At 37.3% G+C, this 21,357-nt stretch overlaps 1 protein-coding gene across 2 annotated transcripts in view; it reads left to right on the forward strand.

Moving 5' to 3' along the window:
• The window catches only part of lama2 (laminin, alpha 2), a 361,112-nt gene that overhangs the window by 187,666 nt on the left and 152,089 nt on the right, over positions 1-21,357 (forward strand). For both annotated transcript variants that reach the window (XM_069886986.1, XM_069886987.1), the window contains exons 18-20: positions 7,866-7,952; positions 11,929-12,140; positions 17,709-17,815. In XM_069886986.1, coding sequence (XP_069743087.1) covers positions 7,866-7,952; positions 11,929-12,140; positions 17,709-17,815 — 406 coding nt within the window. The remainder of the gene's footprint in view (positions 1-7,865; positions 7,953-11,928; positions 12,141-17,708; positions 17,816-21,357) is intronic.

Here is a 21,357-nt window from a genome sequence, read left to right on the forward strand (position 1 = left end):
CAGAATAATTGACAGTTATGAATATTTATGCCCCAAACTATAACAATGAAACCTTTATGAAGGATATCTTTAAAAACCAGAGGGGGAAGACAAAATATATTGATTGGAGGAGATTTCAATTTTTATTTAGATCCAATATTGGATAAATCAGTGAGAACAACAACAAGGTTTAAAACTGCACAAACAACATTGTCATTTATGAAGGATTTAAATTTAATTTATCTGTGAGATGATTCAACCCCTTAGGAAGAGGCTATTTATTCTATTCAATGGTACATGATTCACATTCAAGGACTGACCTATTTTTAATGTCTGCTCATTTACAAAGTTAGAGTGGTAAAAGCGGAGTATTTGGCAAGATTTTAATCAGACCACTCACCATTAATGTTAACTATTAGCTAAATGTCATCTGTTATTCCCTTGATTCGATCGAGTAGACAAGGGTGTCAACAGCATTGTTTATTCTATCTATTGGACCTCTCGTGGAGATTATAAGAGGTCTGGATGTTGAGGCCTTCAAAGTTGGACAAGAAAAACATAAAATTATTTTATTTGCTGATGATGTGCTATTATTATGTCTGACCAAGCTAAATTATTGATAAGATCACAAAAAAATTAGAAAAATATGGAAGAATATCAGGATATAAAATAAATAAGTGAGATAATGGCATTGCAGAATTTTGATTGTGAATGATATCAAAAAGGCTGTAGATTTAAATGGAAGAAGGATGGAACTAAATATTTAAGAATAAAAACATAATAATTTACAGAACTTGTGTAAGCTTGTATATATCTACTAGGAAAAAAAAAGAAAAAGATTTACAGAAATGGAAAGATCTGCTGATTACATTACTAGGAAGGGTAAATTGTATAAAAATGAAGGTAATGCAAAGTCTACAGTATCTCTTTCAATCATTGCTTATGTACTAACTAAAAATTTCTTTAAATTATTACATAATTGTATAAGACAATTCCTCTGCAATAACAAAGTACCAAGAATTGCACTGGAAAAGTTAACATGGGACTATAAAATTGGAGGACTTAGACACCTGGGATTGAAAAGTGTTAACTATCAGCACAAACAAGATTTTTATCATCTTTCCTTGAAGAAAATAATCTCCCTTTGTGGATTTGAATGGGACTGAATTTAATAATAGAGGAGAAAATGAAAGACTTTATTTTTTAAGTGGAATGTTAAGTCGATAACAATCTTAATACACATGATTAGAATATGGCAAGAAATAAATGAATCAGGAAAAAAAGAGGTTATATCATTGTGCCTATGAATCTGGGTAACAAAATATTGAATTCATGGTATGACAAAGGAATGAGGTATGTTGATGATTGTTCCATGGAAGGATCTCTATGTCTTTTGAACAATTCAGAAATAAGTATGGAGTAGCCAATGGGACATTTTTCTGCTTTCTCTAGTTAAGAGAGCGATGGGGACCAAACTTGGCCTCATCCGAAATTAGGGAGATGGAACAAATGATTTGGCTGGGGAATACACCTAAATTTATGTCTAGGATGTACTTTTCTCTCCAAAATGAAAGTGCAAAGCCAGGCTTACAGAGATCAAGAGAGAGATGGGAGTCAGATCTCGGAGTTGCATTCATGGAAGGATACTTGTCTGATTGGTGTTTGAATAGTATGTCATCAATTATAAAAGCAAGATAGAGATTAATGTAATATAATTTCCTACACCAGTTTTATCTCACACCACAGAAGCTACATAAATCAAAATCTGAAATATCAGAGATACATTTAAGTGTGGGACAGAAATAGGAATGTTCTTACATGCTATGTGGTTGTGTGAGAGGTGATACCTTTCTGACAGGATATTACTGAAATACCAATAAGGATAACAGGGGTGGCATTTGCAGTCGACCTGGAGCTTCATCTTTTGGGTAATTTTATTGCAATAAATAAAAAACTAACTAAAATCAAATTTCATTTGTTAAAACAGCTTTAGCTGTGGCAAAAAATGTATTGCAATTACTTGGAAGTCTAACTCCCTCAATAGATAGTATAATGGAAAACAGAGATGAATAGTTGTATTCCTATAGAAAAAAAATCACATAGATCTAAAAAATAAATATGACATATTTATAAAAATATGACAACCATATCTGGACTATATAGGGGCCCAAATATAAAAAAAAAGTAGGGGCCCAAATGTATGCCTTGATGGTGTACTTATTTAAACTGGGAAGAAGGAGGGAGGGAAGGTGGTGTTATGTTTTGTTTTGTAAGGGAAAAAAAGTTTAAAAGTGTATATTTAGAAAATGGAAAATGCTGATATATATATATTTATGAATAAAAAAAAACAAAAATAAAATATTCCAAAAAAATAACTTCATTGGAAAGAAATTTCTCTTTAATAACCTTCACAGGTTAGCAATATGCTCATTTGTTCTGAAAATAAAGGCAGGGGATGTTTAGGATTCCTGCTGTTTTCCAAATCTTCATACCAACGAATTAAGACCAGAAGACAAAGGAGCATTGCGTCTGAACCACCATTTAATCATGAGTTGATCCATTTTCCCACTCAGCCCTATGTCCCGACCTTCTCCCTGTAACCTTTAATGCCCTGGCTAAGCAAAAACCTATCAATCTCTGCCTTAAATACATGCAATGACACCTCCACAGCCACCTTTGGCAACAAATTCCACAGATTCACCAACCTCTGGCTGAAGAAAATTCTCAGTATCTCTGTTTTAAGTGGAAGCCCTTCAAGCCTGCAGTTAGGCCCTTTTGTCCTAGACTCTTCCACGGTGGGAAACAGCCTTTCTTCATCTACTCTGTTCATGCCCTTCAACATTCAAAATGTTTCAATTCTCCTAAATTCCAGCAACTACAGGCAAAGATCCATCAAACATTCCTTGTATGATAACCCTTTTATTCCAAGAATCATCCTTGTGAACCTCCTCTGAACCTGTCTCATGTCAGCACATACTTCCTTAAATAAGGAGCTGAAAACTGCTCACAATACTCCAAGTGAGTTCTCACCAGTGTCTTATAGAGCCTCAACATCACATCCTTGCTGTTGTATCCTTTTCCTCTTGAAATGAATGATGACATTACATTTGCCGTCTTCACCACCAACTCAACCTTCAGGTTATCCTGCACGAGGACTCAAGTTCTTTTGCATCTGGGAATTTTTCAATTTATCCCCATTTAGAAAATAGTCTGCCCGTTTATTTCTTCTACCAAAGTGCATGGCCATACACTTTTCGACATTGTATTTCTTTTCAAAGATCAAAGTTCAGATTTGTTACATACACGACACTACATACTAGCCAAGGATTATTTTTCTTTCATGTGGACCAGGCGTAATTTTCCACTTCTCTATCTATTCTCCTAATCTGTTGCAGTTCTTCTGCAGCCACCCTGTTTCCTCAACACTACCTGCACCTCCATCTATCTAAACATGGCCATAAAGCCATTCATTCCTTAATCTAGATAACTGATATACAACATAAAAAAGAAGTGGCCTTAACACTGACCCCTGTGGAACACCACTAGCAACTGGCAACCAACCACAATATGATCCTGTATTCCGACTTTCTACTTCTTGCCAATCAGCTAATGCTCTACCCACATAAATTTTTCCTGTTGTACCATGGGCTCTTATTTTATGTAGTCTCATGTGTGGCACCTTGTCAAAGGCCTTCTGAAAATCCAAATACACAACATCCACTGTCTCCCCTTTAGCTAGCCTGCTTGTTACTTAGCTTGTTAATTAGATAAGCTGCATTTGGTCTTCTCCTCCAAATCATTTATGTATATTGTGAAGAGTTGTGTGCCTAGCATTGACCCCTGTGGCACACGACTAACCACCGATTGCCAACAAGAGAGAGAAAAACACCCATTTATCCCAATTTATGGGCTCAAAGGACCCCAAAGCCCAGCAGCAATAGAAATTCACCAAGACAAATGGTTACTTAAACAAAAGTTACTTTTAATTTTCTTAAAACATAAAAACAGGATCAAACTTTAACTTGTTACTATTAGCTGAACCTAACACCTTTGTAATTCTAAGCATATATGTATGTAATGTGTGTAAAAGTTCTTTAATTCTCAGTCCAATCTCACTTCTCACTCCAAGTTCTTTGGGATCAGGCAATTGTTATACTGTGCACAGAATTTAACTTTAATGAATCTTCACTAGGCTTTGGTGCTTGAAAGGTAAATGGATACTGCTCAGGAAGGTTCCTGTTGGTTTTCAGAGAAACTTGTTACACGTTGGACATACACAACTGATTCCTTCTGATCAGCTACTTCAGTGTCTTGCCAAAGAAACTTGCCCCATCAGAGTTTTGCAGATGATATCCTCTTTCCTCCAGTTCACTGAGATCCTTTTTGTTTCCCTTATTTCAAGTGAAACATTATACAGCCAGCCATCTCCTCTAGTATGAACCACAAGGGCTTTGAACAGGCTGAATTAAGAACTCTCAATCCGTCTTCAAAATGGTTTTTTTCCACGAGCTTGCCAGCTTGTCATGTTCCAGTCCTCTTTCTCTCTCTCTCTCTCTCTCTCTCTCTCTCTCTCTCTCAGAATATCACATGACTCTCTTAGAAAGAGCAAATTGTATTCAGACGGACTGCGGCACTGGACCCAATCTTCTGAGTCAGTTCATCTGTTGCTTTCCAAAACAACAATCCATTACTCCATAAAATGTCCAATTAACACCTACTTTTGAAGTCTCTATAGCCATTCTTTAACGATTTTGCAAAGGCACTCGGAGCCTGGACTGTCTGGATTGAGCCAAGCTCTTGCATTTTAAATGAGATTTATTTTGAAGTGTTTTTATCTGTGTGTGAATTAACTAAAAAACCTGCCACTATTCATCTCCTTTTAAAACATATCAATATACAATATAAAATATAACAGCTGTCACACTTTCCCCTAGAAAGGAATTTTAGCTCGAGTTAAAATTCAGTTATAATTAAACTGACTTTAAAATCACTAAATAGATAACAATACACATTCTATAATGTATCCCAATGTTGAGTGTATGTATTTCTATACATGATCAATTTTTAACATCTTGACAATCTGCTGTCGCATTATTTGTACCTCTGATATGACTAATTTGCAGATTATATTCTTGCAATATTAAACTCCAGTTTAACAATCTAATGTTTTTATTCTTCATTTTATTCAAAAATACCAGAGGATTGTGGTCAGTAAATATCACAACTGGTTCATGAGAGGTACCAAGGTATACATCAAAATTCTGCAGAGCAAATATTATAAATAACAGTTCCTTCTCAATAGTGGAATCGTTCAATTGATGAATTGAATTATTTTTGTAAAGTTGGTCAATTTAATCATGTTTTTGTAATAAAACTGCACCTGCCAACCTTCACTGGCATCCATTGCTAAAGGAAAATGATCTGTCAAAATCAGGAGATTTTAAAACCGGGTAATGGCATAGCAACTCCTTTAAGTTTTCTAAAGCACTGACAAACTTTCTCCCCTTTCTTTAAAAGATTGGTTAAAGTAAAAGCAACCTCAGCAAAGTTTCTGCAAAATTTCCTATAATGTCCTGCCATCCCTAAAAACCTCATCACCGCTTTCTTGCCACAGGGAATAGGAAATTCAGAAATTGCATTCACTTTAGCTTAAATAGGTGCAACTTTGTTATGACTAACTGCATAATCTGAGTATGTCACAGTATCCTGTCCAAATTCACTGTATGCTAAATTGAAAGTTAAGTTTGCTTTGGATAATCTTGCAAACAATTTGTCCAATTCCCTCAGATGTTCTTCCCATGTGTCACTTTTGTGACCAAGTCATCAATATAAGCATCTGTATGTGTCATCCCTTGGATTATTAAATTAATAATTTGCTGGAATATTGCAGGGGCATTTTTCATGCCAAAAGATGACACATTATACTCATATAAACAAGATAGAGTCGCAAAAGCCAAAATACTCCTTCCTCTCTCAGTTAGAGGCACACGCCAGTAATCCTTCTACAAATCCATCTTTGTAAGAAAGTTAGCTTTCCCAATTTTATCAATAGTCATCTATTCTCTGAATAGGATAAGCATCTGTTTTAGTGACTGAATTAACCTTCCTGTAATCTGTTCAGAACCTAACAGTTCCATCTGGTTTAGGTACCAGAACACAAGGAGAACTCCAATCTGAGTTTGAAGGTCTAATAATATCATTTTTCAACAAATATTCCACCTCCTGATCTATAATTTTATTCTTCTGTATGTTTATTTTTAATGGGTGTTGTTTTATGGGACTTTCCTCTCCCACAACCACATCATGATAAATCACTGATGTTGTTTTTGTCATATCAGGAAACAAATTTGCTTATTTCCAAATTATTTCTTTCAACTGCATCTGTTCTTGTGACTTAAGATGGCCTAACTTTTTCTCCAAAATTGCTGATTTGGACAGGTGCAGGAACCATGGTTTCTTTAAGGTTGCCCTCACAAGATTCTGTTTTCATAATCTTATGATCTATAATTCCTCAACCCTGTCAACAACTAACACCTCTGATGCAGACTGTTCTCCACACCCTTATCCTCATAATAATGTTTCAACATATTTATGTGACAAACCTGAGTTTTATTCCTACGATCTGGAGTGTTAATCACATAAATAACACCATTCAGTTTTGATTTAACTACATAGAGTCCAGACAATTTAGCTCTCAAAAGATTGTCTTAAAATTCCTCAATTTATCTCCTTTAAAACATATCTATACATAATATAAAATATAACATTATCTGTTACACACCTATTTGCCTTCTGTTGGTTAACCAATCCTCTATCCAACTTCATGAATCCTTATGCAGAAGTCTTTTGTGCTACACTTTATTGATCACCATTTAGAAATCAAAATATACCACATCTATCTGTTCCCCTCTTTCAACTTGCTTATTATCACCTCAAACAACTCTAGTAAATTAGTTAGACGTGATTGGCCATTTCTGATTCCAAGTTGTGTTTCTTCCTGAATTAGAGCTTCAAGAATTTTTCTGATGGTTGTTATGACTGACCTCTCGTTGTCTGCATGTGGACATTTGTTGTCTGCTAGGGCCTACCCAGAGTCCAGATAATATTGGTAACTTCGCTGTTTCTTTCAGCATCCTGTTATGTGTTCCATCATGACCCCCGGAATTATCTGTTTTTAGCCTATTAGTTTGCCCCGTCACACTACTTCTATCATGACAGGGACAGTATCAAGTTCCTCTCCTTTCAGCCAAGCCTTTAACTTTAAAACTTGCCTTATATTTTTCAAGTTTGTTTCGTTCAATTTTTATCACCTGTTTTGTAAGTTTGTCCCACAGAGATGCTGCTGTTTTCAGAAGTCTCCCTGCTGATGTACAAAGGTACAAATGAATGACAACATAGATACAGAAGACAAATTATTTTGCTATCATTCTTGAACAAAATGGATCAAGTAGGCCCTTTTAAATACATTTTTATAGACCTGACAGGTCTTTTAGAAATAAGAGCAAATGTTACATCTTGACATTTGACTTGGCTACACCTTCACGATTATAGTTGCATACAATTCCTTTCCAACTTTAGTGGCAGAGGAAAGCAGCTGTGCATTCTTTATTTTGATATAGGGCATGGCTACAGAGAATTTCAGACTGAAATACTATTCAGTTACTGCCATTCTTTTGGTGTACTCAGTGTTGGCTTAAATAGTCATCCTAGAATGTTGCTGGAATGAGATCCCTGCTCTATCTTTGGTGCCGGAAAGGAAAAAATAGTTGTGGTCAGTTGCACAGTGATGGTTTCAGTGAACAGCATTCGACGATGCAGCTAATACAATTTTCTTTGGCTTGTCTGTTTGTGTTTTTCTCTGTATCTGCTCACGGCGATCATCGTAGCTTCAGTCCAACCTGTCACCTGGATTCAAAGGGAGAGATAAAGTGTGATCAATGTCCTCTTGGTTATGCAGGGCCACGGTGTGACAGGTAAGATGTTTTTCATCTTTTACCCCAAATTGTATGAGGCAGAGAATAAACACTGACACTGGGTGGATTTTGATGGGGCAGTGCCCACAGCATTTGCTGTGAGTATGCCATAAAATGATCATAGAAATTATAACCTGGTACTGGCAGCAGTTAAAAGGTTCATAGATTGCCAGGAAGGGAGAGTTGTAGGGGTGGAGTCAAACTGAAATTATTGCTTTTGATAAGTTGTTTAGCAGCTGAGCTTCTACAACTTTGTTCAGAAATTATATTAATAATTGTCTTTAAATTTTTATGGAACATGTTAAATAAAGCACGTCATATGCTGTGGTTGTTTTTCTTATGGTTGTAAGTTTAATAACACTTCATTTGTATATAAAGGCCTAATTCCATTGAGGAGAAAGGAGTCTAAAACGTTGAAGCATCCTCACTGGAATTGAGACATTTATATGTTTTCTATCTGAAAATAGAGCAAACAACAAAAATAAGAACTTCCTCCTTAACGGTATCTAGTACAGAATGTAACTGAACTTTCCAACTACTTTGAAATGGAAGATCATCAGTTGACCACTTGTGAAAACTTCAGTCGAACGTATTTTGAAAATTTAACTTCCAATGCTCTCTAAAAACTATGTATTTTTGGTTTGCTTAAACAAAATTGATGTGGATTGATCAATGAAATATTGCACAAAAGAAATGACATCAAGCTCTTGCACCCACTGAAAATTTTGTATTGTTAGTGATTTCTGTTAATTGATTTTTCATCTTGGTAAAATAAAATGAAAATGCTCTTATTCCATAATAAAATGTAATAACTTAATGATGTTTGAGTGTTTGTGAATGTGAGATTTTAGTTTGCCACCAAGACAGAAACACAGTGTAAGCAATTGCAGAATTGGGAAATCGATTGGAAGGATGTGATTGCTCGAGAGAGAGTTCAGAGAAGTTTCACAGGTATGATGCTTGGATTGGATGACTTAATTAGGGGAAGAGACTAAGTTGGCTTGACTTATTTTCCATGAAGTCAAGGAGGTTGAGAGGTTGCCTGATACACACACACACACACACACACACACACACACACACACACACACACACACACACACACACACACACACACACACACACGTTTTTTTTAAGGTTATGAGGGACATGGAAAGGCAGATGGTCAGGATCTTTTCCCCCATAATGGGGTGTCAAAATCAAGAGGGCATTGGTTTAAAGTAAGAGAAAGGAATTTTAAAGTGGATCTGAGGATTTTTTTTTACACTAAGAGTGAAATCCACTGCCAGAGAAGATGGTGGAATTGGGGAAAAAAAACATATTAAAGAAGCATTTGATTTGATATTTTAATAAGCAAAACATAAAAGTATACGAAGACACAGATACTGAAAAGTTGAGCAAGAAACAAACTGCTATAGGAACTCTGTGGATCAGGCAGCATCTGTGAGAGAAATCAACAGTTGACATTTTGAGCCACAATCCTATTTCACGCCTGAGAAGGATACAGTCATGGTGTCGGCAAATGGGATTAACGTAGATGGACAAAAAGATCACCATGGACAGAGTTGACCAAATGGCCTGTTTCAATGCATATGACTTTGATTTTATATTGGGAGATGATTCATTCAAAGGGAATGCTTTGACATGATTCAGCTCATGTAAAGAGAAAAGAACATGTTATATTGGGAATGTCTGCAAGTGCATACTTGAAGGAGACACCTGTCATTATATATCACTACAGAAATGTGCTATTCTTGCCAAATTAATCAAACCAGACTGTAGGAAAGCTGCATCAAAAGTGAATCATTTTGCATTTGCTTCAAAAACAAATAGTAAATATTCCTATCAATAAATAAATATTGCTACCAATTTACTATTTGAAACAAATAGTAAATATTGCTACCAATGAGAACATGCAATGGAGCAATAAAGATGGAGACAAAATGCAAGCAAAAAGTTTTACTGCCTATTAAAAATAACTGGTATGAAATTTTATAAGCTGGTTGAAATATATCAAGGTCTATTCATAGATGAATGTATTTTAGTCTGCTATTTGATAGTTACAGATAAACTTAAAATGGCATCAAGTATAATTCCTCATATTTTTAATCAACTGAAAATCATTAAATCCCCTGCAGTAACGCTTTCTACTTTTAATCTTCCATTTATTTATAGCCATTTGATAAAATAATAACTTAAAAACATAAAATTAAAAAGTAATGTTCTCCATTGTACTTAAGACAAATTGCTGTTCATTGTTTAAGGACTTTGCTTGTGATTGATTTGGTGGAGTCTGATGGGAACAGTTGCAGAGATTAGAGCAAGAAATGTAGTGGGAAGAATTGGAATGGTTAGCAGAGCAGGTGGTTCAAATACAATTTTGCACTGGCATCTTCCAAACCTCTGGCTAGATCATGCTTACCTGCATGGAGAACAGCCAGCTTTGTTCTTCCTGCTGGCTGGATCACGTCTGATGTTCACGCCTGTGCATTAAAATGCAGGGGTCAGAGATGAGCTGAGAAGTGGATGCCAGTGCTTCCAACCTCTGTTCTGCCACTGGATTCACTTCTGGAATCCAGTGGTGGAGCACTGTCCTGATCTTGTCAACTTTCCTGTGAATCCAGAAAGATTTATGTGGATGAGCCCTTTTCAGTTTCTCTCTTCCTGCATTCCTTTTAAAACTTAGCACACACAATACTTGTTCCATTGAATACAATCCATGGGTCACAGTTGCAGCCATTTCTCCACAGAAATTCAGCTCTTCTTTAAAGCCATTGCATAGTACTCTGAGTGAGGTCTTTCTGTTTGCTGAATGTGGCTGCCCAAAGTCCACTTTTTGCCTTTTGTTGTCAACTCCTGTTGATTGATGTCATGATCTCCCTACTCTGTATAATTCCAAAGCCTGCATATACAAATGCCTTCAACATAAGTTACGTCTTTAGATTTGCCAACAACATATTTTTAGGCTGGGTATCAATTAACGATGAGATGGAACACATGAAAGAGATTAGAAAAACAAGTAGCTTGTTGCCGAGATAACATTCTATCAACGATCTCTTTCTCGACATCAATAAGGTGAAGAAAGTGAACAGTGACTTCACACAAGGAGGAAGAGACCACATTCCCAACCCCATTAATGGCACTGAAGTGTAAAGGGTAGATAGCTTTCAGTTCTTAGGAATAAATGTCTCCAGTTACTCATCCAAGACAAAGCACATTAACACAATGATCAAAAAACCACACCAATGCTTCTGTATTCAGAGAAGACCAAGGAAGTTTAGCATGTCCCCTTTATTCCTCAACCACTTCTCCAGGTGTACCATCAAAAGCTTACTTGCTGGATGTATCACAGTGCGACATGGGAGCTGCTCTACTCAAGATAATAAGAAGCTGCAGAAGATGGTGAATGGAGCTGAGAACATTATTGCAAATCCCTCTCCTTCATGGACACCATCTACATTTCCCTCTGCTCTGGAAAGACAGGCAACATACTTAAAGACCCAACTCATGCTGAACACTCTCTTCTCCCTCCTCTCAGTGAGGCACTGAGAAGACACAAGAGTGTGAAATCATGCACCAACAGGCTTAAAGACAGTTTCATCTGCAGCCATCTGATTGAACTTCACAATACAGCTACTAAGCTGGTACAAATTAATTTTTTTCATTGTAATTCTACACTTTGTAATTGTGCTTTGTTTTTCTTCTTTATATGGCTGTATTTATGTTATAGATAACACATTAGACTGTTAGTAGAAGAATCATTCTAATTGCACAAAGTATTTTTTTAAGATTATAAATATATGACACCATGATGGAATCATTTTGACTCCACTTCTTATTGGCTAATGTTGTCTGAAATTCTTGAAAAGAATTTGAGTTTCCAGAAATAACTACATTTAAAATAATGTTGTTGCAGCATAAGGGAATTTGTTTATTTTTGTATGCTTTATTTCTGAACCATGTTTTTGCTAAATAGATGCGACGAAGGGTACTTTGGTCGCCCCAGTAAACCAGGTGGTTCATGTCAGCCTTGCCAGTGCAATGGTAATCTTGATCTGTCAGTACCTGGCAGCTGCAATCCCTTGACAGGGGAATGTCTACTATGTATTGGGAGAACTGCTGGTCAATTCTGTGAAGAATGTGCTGATGGGTTCTTCGGAGATGCTGTTATAGCCAAGAATTGCCAATGTAAGTGTGCTGCATTGTTCATTGAGTATTTGTTCCTTAAATGTGATAACCACAAACAAAAAGATGATGTTTTGTGGCCAGTGCAAGGTGATGTAATGCTTTATCTTTTGAGCAGAGCTGTAAGTGGTAACAATTCTGCATATAGAAGGTCTAGTATATAAAAATTACAAGAGTATATGGTTTAACAGTTATACCACCTACAAGGGTAAAGACTATTTCTACAATTTGAGCATGGGTAAGAAACAACAGAGGCATGGAAGTTACCCCTGGAATGCTTTGTTTCTTTCTGTGGACACAATAAAGACAAGTTTTGCTCCATACAAAAGACCCACAGCACAGAAAACAGGGCATTCAGCCATTCTAGTCCATGTCAAAATACTATCTTAAGACTTTGCTGTACCAAAGGAGGCCATTCTGTCCATTGCTTCCATGTTGGTTAATATTGTGTCTCACAAATTTGATAGTTTTTTGAAGAAGTGACCAAAAGGATTAACGAGGGCAAAATACAATTCTTTATGTTTGACTTTAGCAAGGCTTTAACCAAGGTCCGCATTGCAGGCTGGTCCAGAGGATCATGGGATCCAACGTGAGTTAAATTGAATCCAGAATTAGTTTGGTGGTAGAATATAGAGTGTGTTGGAGTCATGTGACCAGTGGTGTACCACCAGGTCAGAAATGGGTTACTTGTCATATATATAAATGATTTGGATTAAAATGTAGGTGGCATGATTAGTAATTTTCCAAATGATTCCAACATTGATGATGGAGTGGAGAGTGAAAAATGTTGTCAAAGGTAAAGAGAAGATTTTGTTCAACTTGGAAAGGGTTCAAGGGCATGGCAGATGGAATTTGAATGTGTGAAGAGATGAATTTTGGAGTTAAGCAGGCATAAAAAGTGAATGTCAGGAAGTATTCTTGAACAGAGTGACGTTGAAGTGGAAGCAGAGACAGGATGATGAGGCAGGCTTATAGCACTTGCCTACATTGGTTAAGCTATTGAGGATAAGAGTTGGGAAGTCCTGCTGCATTTATATAAGGCATTGGTGAGGCCCCACTTGGGGTATTGTCTACAGTTCTGGAAGAATGTGCTTACGTTGATGTTAACAGGGTTGAAGAGCTTGAGTTGTCAGGAGAGATTGGATAAGTTAGGTCTGTTTACCCAGGAGTGAAGGAGCTGTGAGGTGAAGTGATTAAGGTATGTAAAATTACAAGAGGCTTTGGAAGATGGCCAGTGTTTTCCCCATGACAGGGGTATCTAAATCTAGAGGGCATACGCTTAAAGTGAAGATGAGAAATATTCTCTGTTCAAGAATACTCCCTGACATTCACTTTTTATGCCTGTTTAACTCCAAAATGCATCTCTTCCCACATCCAAAATCCATCTGCTGCACCCTTGAACACTTTTCAAGTTGAACAAAATCCTCTCTTTTCCTTTGAGAACATTCTTTACTCTCTACTCGATTTGAGGGGTACTTTCTTACCCCGCAGAAGGAGGTGTAGAATGTGAAGTGAACTGAATAAGTAGTGGTGAAGGCAGAAACAATGATAACATTTAAAGAGCATCTTGAAAGTTATTTGAGTGAGTAGGGCATCGAGGTATAGGGACATAATCCAGCTAAGTAGGATTTGTATAGTTAGGCATAACAGTTAACATAGGTGCAGTGAGGCTAAGGGATTATTTTTTCAATGCCATTCAAGTCCATGACCCTTAGAGTAATGCATAACATGCACTGCATTTAGGGCTGCTGCAAAAAAGAATTATTTTGAACCTGTGGTTGCTGTTGTGTCTCCATGTCATATTGAAATATCCCATGGGAGGAAGACAACACATGCCCAAACTTTGAAGCACACAGGATTTCCCACAATTGGGACTGTTGGTCCAATGAATTAGTTGGCATCTGGATGAAGTAATTTGGTTGAAGTACAATTAAGTTAAAAGTCAAAAATAAAGTATGGAATGCCTCGAGTTCTTTTTGCATTGATGCATACTGATAACCAAAATGATTTAATAGAAAGAATGGCAATCACGTTCTTTCTTTATTGTTCAGGTTATAATTTGAAAGCTATCTGTAAATCAGGAGGATCTAAGCATGCACGTTTTTCTACATAATCTTCTGTCCATTGTTGAAAAATTCAGACCTTTCAATTGCAAAAAATAAATTTACAGGAAGGCCCAAACAGTAGCATTCAAATTCCTTTTATTTGATCTTTATCTGTGCTTCCACTGGCTAAATGTTTTTGTTTTCAAATGTCAGCAGGATTCATAGCTGGTTGTAAGAAAATATTTTTGTTACTTTTTAATTACAGAAGCAATGTGAACATTAGAAAGTGCTAAGACCTTTGCCCCATTGTGATAGTACAGATCTATCACCAATGTACATAGTGTATATAGGTATATAGTTACTGTATCTAGACTGTGCTTACAGCGATTGGCTGAGAGCTAAGCCACACCTATTGCCTGGGCCTTAAAGGGTTGTGTCCCTAGCCAGGTCGGATCATTCCGGACTGGTCGGCCACCTGTGAAGAGCTCCGGTCTTTTGCTAATAAAAGCCTTGGTTTGGATCAACAAGTCTTTGGTTCTTTCGACGAGCTCTACACTCATATCTCAAATTATTCTGCAAAATGCAGCTAATAGGCTGGAGGAAATCCATGTTTTTATAACAGGGTAATCCTAATTGTACAGAAGCTTGCTACATGTAATATTTATGCTGGAAAAAGATAGAGGTGTTTTAAAATAAGAGGAAAAGTCAACAGCAAGAGAACAAATAAGATTCCATGCATGCCTATCCTGGCAACCATCTTTCAGTCCTTCACAATGGGCCAAATTGAGCTGGATACAGATTGCTGCTCATATTCCCCACTGCTCCCACTAATGATGTGAAGAGCCAGCTGCGCTGATTCTCCATCCTTGCAAGTAGCGCACCAAGAAAATTACAAGAAGCAGCAACAGGAGGCTTGGTCCTCACATCTGCTCCACCATTCGCTGAGATTGTGCAACCTTGGAGCCATTTCCCTGGACTTAACCCACATCCTTTGAATTTAGTGATATTGAAAAATATCTCAACCTCTGTTCTGAGTATATTCAGTGACATAGCCCCCACAGCTCTTGTAGGTGGAGAATTCCAAAGCTTCACCATCCTCAAGATGACTACTGGATGAATGACTTCTTAACCCATTAATATCACAGAGCCTTGTTTCCATCTTTTCAACCCTGTAATGATGTTATCTCTCAAACTTCCAAATTCAGAGAGTTTAGATCGACTTGGGTTAATCTCTTTCAAAGGAAAACTCCACATGAGTAGCAAACACCAGAGGGCATTTGTACAAAGTGAGGGGAGGATTGTGCTGTGTTACGAGCCCAAAGGACCCCAAAACCCAGCAGCATAGACATTCACCAAGACAAGTAGTTACTTAAACAAAAGTTGTTTTTAATTATCTTTAATCATGAAAACTGAATCAAACTTTAACGTATCTCTATTAACTTAACTAAACCCAACTTAACCCCCTTCTAATTATAAGTGTACATGAATGTGATGTGTGTGTAAATGTAAGAAAAGTTTTTTGGTTCACAGTTCAATCTCACTTCTCATTCTTCCAAGTTCACTGATTGCAGGCAATTCTTATACTGTGCACAGAATTTAACATGTATAAAGTTCATCAAGTTTTAGTTCTCAAAAGGTAAATGTTTACCACTCAGGAAGGTTCTTGTAGGGTTTGCAGAGAGATTTGTTGTTCCAGGATTTCCACAACTGAGGTACCACCATTAGTCACCTCAATGTCTTGCTGATGAAACTTGCCCCATCAGGGTTCTCCAGATGATAACCTCTTTCTTTCGGGCTACCACAGAGTTCCTTTCTGTTCCACTTATTCCAAGAGAAACATCAGACAGATAGCACTACAGCCATCCACCGCTCTGGAGCATTTCTTCAAGTCCAACAGGCTTCCTGGTTTGCACTGTTCAGCTGCTTTCAATATCACACACACTAACTGAGAGAGCTTGTTTCACCTCTCTCTCTCCAACTCAGACTGCTAGAAAGCCCATGTGACTCTCTCACTTGCCACAAAACTCCCCTCTTCTTCAGCAAACCACAGGAGTTATCCTTCTTGGTTAAGCTGTTGCCTTTAGGTAAACAAAACCCAGGAGTAACCTTTCTGTGAGCACTAAAGATACTTGCAAACAGCCAGAGTGTCCCCATTCCAAAACAATGGTCTCTTCATTTTATGACATCATTTCAATTAGCACCTACTTGTGAAATGTACATAGCATTCTTCATAGTTTCTGTAAAGTCCACTGAATATGAATTCTTCTGTATTTCAATTAAGAACTGTTTTAAAATGTGTGTATATATGTAACTACTCTAATTTTACCATTTATCTCCCAAATATATTTTCCATTACAGCTATAATATTCTATGTTCTATAATCTGGTGAACCTTTACTGAATTGTATTTTGAATGTGGCATATTTATTGTATTGCTTCAAGTATCATTTTTTCATCATTTTTCAGAATTGTTGATAGTAGAATGCCTGATGTTCAACATTTCATGTTAGTTGAGATTCTTGCACTCCAGCTGTTAAATCTTCACATTCTGTGTTTCATCACCAATAAATGTGTGCCATCATTAATAGTAAATAGAAATGACTACATTTGACACTAAAGGACTTGTTCAGCTTGATTGCCAGTGTAATTTGAGAATCGATAGTTTATGCAGATCATCCCTGTGCTGTGAATGTCTTCACCCAAAATGTGTATCATGATCGTGGCTTCTTAGCGACTCTTTAGGTGAACATTTTACAACTGTTTCATACGTATAGTTCTGAAAAACCAATATGTAGAATATCAGTTACCTGTTTCTAAGCCCTTTTGTGATGGTAACACAGTTTTAGTTTTATAGTAAAAATACATTGCAGGAGAAACTCTGCTGGTCAAGCACTGTACATTATGTGACAAAAATGCTGAACTCTTATTCTATTGCCTCCATCTACAGGCTTACCTCCATTACCATGACTCTCCATTATCACCACCCGCCCCCCCCCCCATCCAAGACCCGTTCTCCCGCTTTAAGCCTTCTTTGTCCTCTTGGACTCCTCACCCTGGCCAGCTGCCTGCTCTTGATCTTTGTATTTCCAATTGCTGCCTGAAAATCAACCAACTCAACTTCACCATTCCTGTCTCTTCCAATCTTACCTCTTCTGAAAATTGTGATTTTTACTTCAACCATGGTGGCTACAGATGTTTGCTTTACTTTAGTTTTAGAGGTTTCTTGAACTGTGAACACTGAATTAATTCCATGTGCCAAAAGTCACTTTGCAGTGATAAAGTTGCTGCACCATGACCTAGCCAAGGATATTTGCATGTTTCTTTAAAATGACATTTCTTCTCATTTGTATGTGTGTTCTAATCTCATTCTTGATATCTTGGTGGCAAAGGCTGAATTGTAAGGGACTCTACACAATAATATTTGATACGTTTATGGAAACGTGAAGTATGAACTGTTACTTCTTGAACACAATTATTGGAAACTAATTTTAAGATGTTTAATTCATTTTATAATTCTTTCCCTCCAGCCTGTGAATGTCAAGCCAATGGATCAATTGCTGGCTCTTGTGACAAGCAGACTGGACAATGCCAGTGCAAGGACAATGTTGTAGGAAGACGGTGTGATCATTGCTTGGTATGTATGGGTCAATAAACTATTGAGATTCAGTCTTTTAGAATATTTCAAGGTTAGTTTGTTGTTGCTACAATTATTTGTACTGATGGTAGGTTGAAATTTCTCTTCAGGATTACAGTTAAAGAAACAGAATGAAATTCCATCTGTTCTGGCGCACACTTAATGGGTTCAGTGAAATGTATGAGGATATTGATGTGACTCAGTTGGGCCAGGATCAGCCTTGTATTAGGGTTCTCTGCAGTACATGGAGGCAGCAGATCTTTGTGGTCCTTTCCAAGAAATGTGAAATGGAAAGGGTGGAATTTCCCAGATCGGGGTCCCTGCAGATGATATTGCTTCTCAGTACTTTCAGAAGGCCTTGCTAATAGTAAAACAAACTCCATATTCAGTGTATGGGACCAAAGTCATTTTAACAATATTCTTATTAATTGAACTCATTTTATCACATGTATTGTGAAAAGCTTTGTTTTTCTTTACAGCAAGTAGTACAGTAATAAAACAGCTGTGCAGGTTACATTGCAAAAGGTGTAGGCATGGTGTTACTGGGTCAAAGTGCAAAATATAGGGAAAAGTGCAGTTACAGTCAAGGAACATCATCTTTTACCAATGAGAGATACATTCAAGAGTCTCATAACAGCAGGAAATAAATTGTCATTGAATCTGGGGATTTGTGTTTTTAAGCTTGTTCTATCTTCTATCCATTGTTAGGGGAAATAAGAGAGTGTGCTGGGGTGGGATGGATCTTCTAATATATTGGCAGCTTTCCTGAGGCAGCAGTTAGTACAGTTGAAGTCAATGGATATGTTTTTATTTAACTGGAAAGCTGGGTCTTGCATTTCCACATCCCTATTCATCCAGTAATAAGTATGACTCCCCTTCCATTCTCCAATAACAGAGAATCATAGAAAGTAGGTGCAGGAGTAGGCCATTCAGCCCTTTGAGCCTGCACCACCATTCAGTAAGATCATGGATGATCATATAGCTTCACTACCCTAGTCCTGCTTTCTCTCCATACCCCTTGATGCCTTTAGCCCCAAGGAGTTCATCCAACTCTCTTTTTAATGTATCTAATGAACTGGTCTCAACAATTTTCTGTGGTAGGAAGTTCCAAATTCTCAGAATGAAGAAATTTCTCCTCATCTCAGTCCAAAATGTCTTACCCATTATGTTTAGAGTGTTGAGCCATTGTTGTGGATTCCCTGACATCAGGAGCATTCTTCCTGTATCTAACCTGTTTAGGCCTGTCAGAATTTTATACATCTCAATAAGATCTCTTATTGTTTCATCTTGTATTTGTATGTGTGAGTTCTTAGGCAACACATGGATGAAGGAAAAGATTCTTTACTTTAAAATTGTTGTAAATAACACTATGAGGCATTGCATGAGGCTGCAAGTCCATTACAGATCTGCATACTGCGTGTCAGCCCCCTGCTGGCAGCCAAGTCTAATCAAACAGTAAGGCATTGCTAGTTGCATTGCAACCATGATCTCTATCATTAGACTTATTATTTTAAATTCCAATGAGTATTACCCTGGCCTGTGTCATCTTTCTTCATACATCAGTCCTTTCATCCCACCTACTACCCCTATTTTGCCCAGGTGAGATGAGAAGCCAGGATCAGGAAGTCCCCCCATGAACCGCTACTTCGGTAGGATCTGCTCTGTTTGGCACAATCTCAATTTAAGATCACACTGAATAGAATTTTATGTTTTTCATGTTTGAATACATGTTTCGAGTTTGTTTTATCAGATGAATAATCTACATAGCACAAAGACACGTTTGATATGAGTAGTTATCCAGTTATACAAAATTGCTTGCCGTAATATTTAGGCCTTTATAATGGTCTAACTGCACCAATAGTGACTGACTATTTGTTTGCATTCATGGTTACTCGGCAACACTTAAATTGACTAGTGCAGAAAGCCTCTAATTGCATTATGTAATTGAGTTTAAATCAAATTAAGGATGGTGACCAACAATGGTGACTTCCTATTGGCATCTTCGTTCTTTTGCTCACTCTATCTTAGTTATTTATGTTCCCAGAGTTGGTGCCTTCAGTGCAAAAAAGAGACATATTTCGTTGGGTTCCGCTGAATGTAAATATTTTTGGGTTTCATTTTAATAGAGCATTTTAAATTCTTGATTAAATTAGCTTCTCTTGGAGTGCAGTGAATTTTCTGTGCCCTGAGGATGGTGGAGGCAAGAACATATTTAAAGTTGAGATAAATATTTGAAAGATTGAGGAATTGGAGGTTGAGAGGAATTGAGGTGAGCATAGATTAGCTATTATTGAGTTGGGAGGGAGAGGCTTAAAGGAGGAAGCCAAATAGCCTACCCCCCTCCTCTCTTTTGGCGTTCTTGAACAGTACTTAGCCTTCAGACTACAGCAAATGATGGAGGGGGTTTCCACCCTTTCCATTTCTCATTTCTTGGAAAGGACAGCAAAGATCTGCTGCCTCCATGTACTGCAGAGAACCCTCATACAAGGCTGATCCTGGCCCATCTGAGTCACATCAATATCCTCATACATTTCACTGAACCCATCATGATTAAATGATGAAAAAATAACATTAACCACATTCCATTTTACTTTATAGCTTCAAATGATTTCTGCACTAATACCCTTAAATGTTGCAATGTGAGGAATTAGTTCTTGAATTATGATCTTATGTTAAAATCTTATTTTTTTCTTCTGATAAAATGATTTAAATTTTCTAATTATCTCTTATATGCTTCCAGTTCACAAATTGTAAATCAATATTTTGCTTGTAACTGCTTTAAATTAGGAATGATGGATTGAGGGGAAAAGTGATTTGTATTAAAACAGGAGGAAATCATTTCTCAAAGATTTTATATGCCTACTGTTCTGATAACTGCTACACCAGATGAAATTTAATGAACTGAAGATGAAATGTCAAGTACATGAATAAAATTTGACATTGGTTGAATTAGCAATTTTGTTTTGCAACTGAAAAATTGCATAAATTCATCAATCTTGTGTTCCCAGAGTGCAAGCTGAGAGCAGCCAACACTGTTTAAGGCTTTGTATTGTTTCATTGCCCCTCCTGGTCAGAAGCATGAGGCCACCAAATTTAACCCTTTACACACCCACACACACAGTACCCTTTATCCAAAATGCTCCAAAATCCGACACTTTTTGAGTGCCAACATGACGCCACAAGTGGGCGCTAGTTTGTTACCAACATGATTATCCAACTGCACGAAAACCAACAAGGTCGGGTCAGATACAGCAATGAGCTCTCTGAACCCTTCTCCATTAACAATGGCGTGAAGCAAGGCTGTGTTCTCGCACCAACCCTCTTTTCAATCTTCTTCAGCATGATGCTGAACCAAGCCATGAAAGACCCCAACAATGAAGACGCTGTTTACATCCGGTACCGCACGGATGGCAGTCTCTTCAATCTGAGGCGCCTGCAAGCTCACACCAAGACACAAGAGAAACTTGTCCGTGAACTACTCTTTGCAGATGATGCCGCTTTAGTTGCCCATTCAGAGCCAGCTCTTCAGCGCTTGACGTCCT

This window comes from Narcine bancroftii, chromosome 6 (genome assembly GCF_036971445.1).
Source record: "Narcine bancroftii isolate sNarBan1 chromosome 6, sNarBan1.hap1, whole genome shotgun sequence".
Lineage (NCBI taxonomy): Eukaryota > Metazoa > Chordata > Chondrichthyes > Torpediniformes > Narcinidae > Narcine > Narcine bancroftii.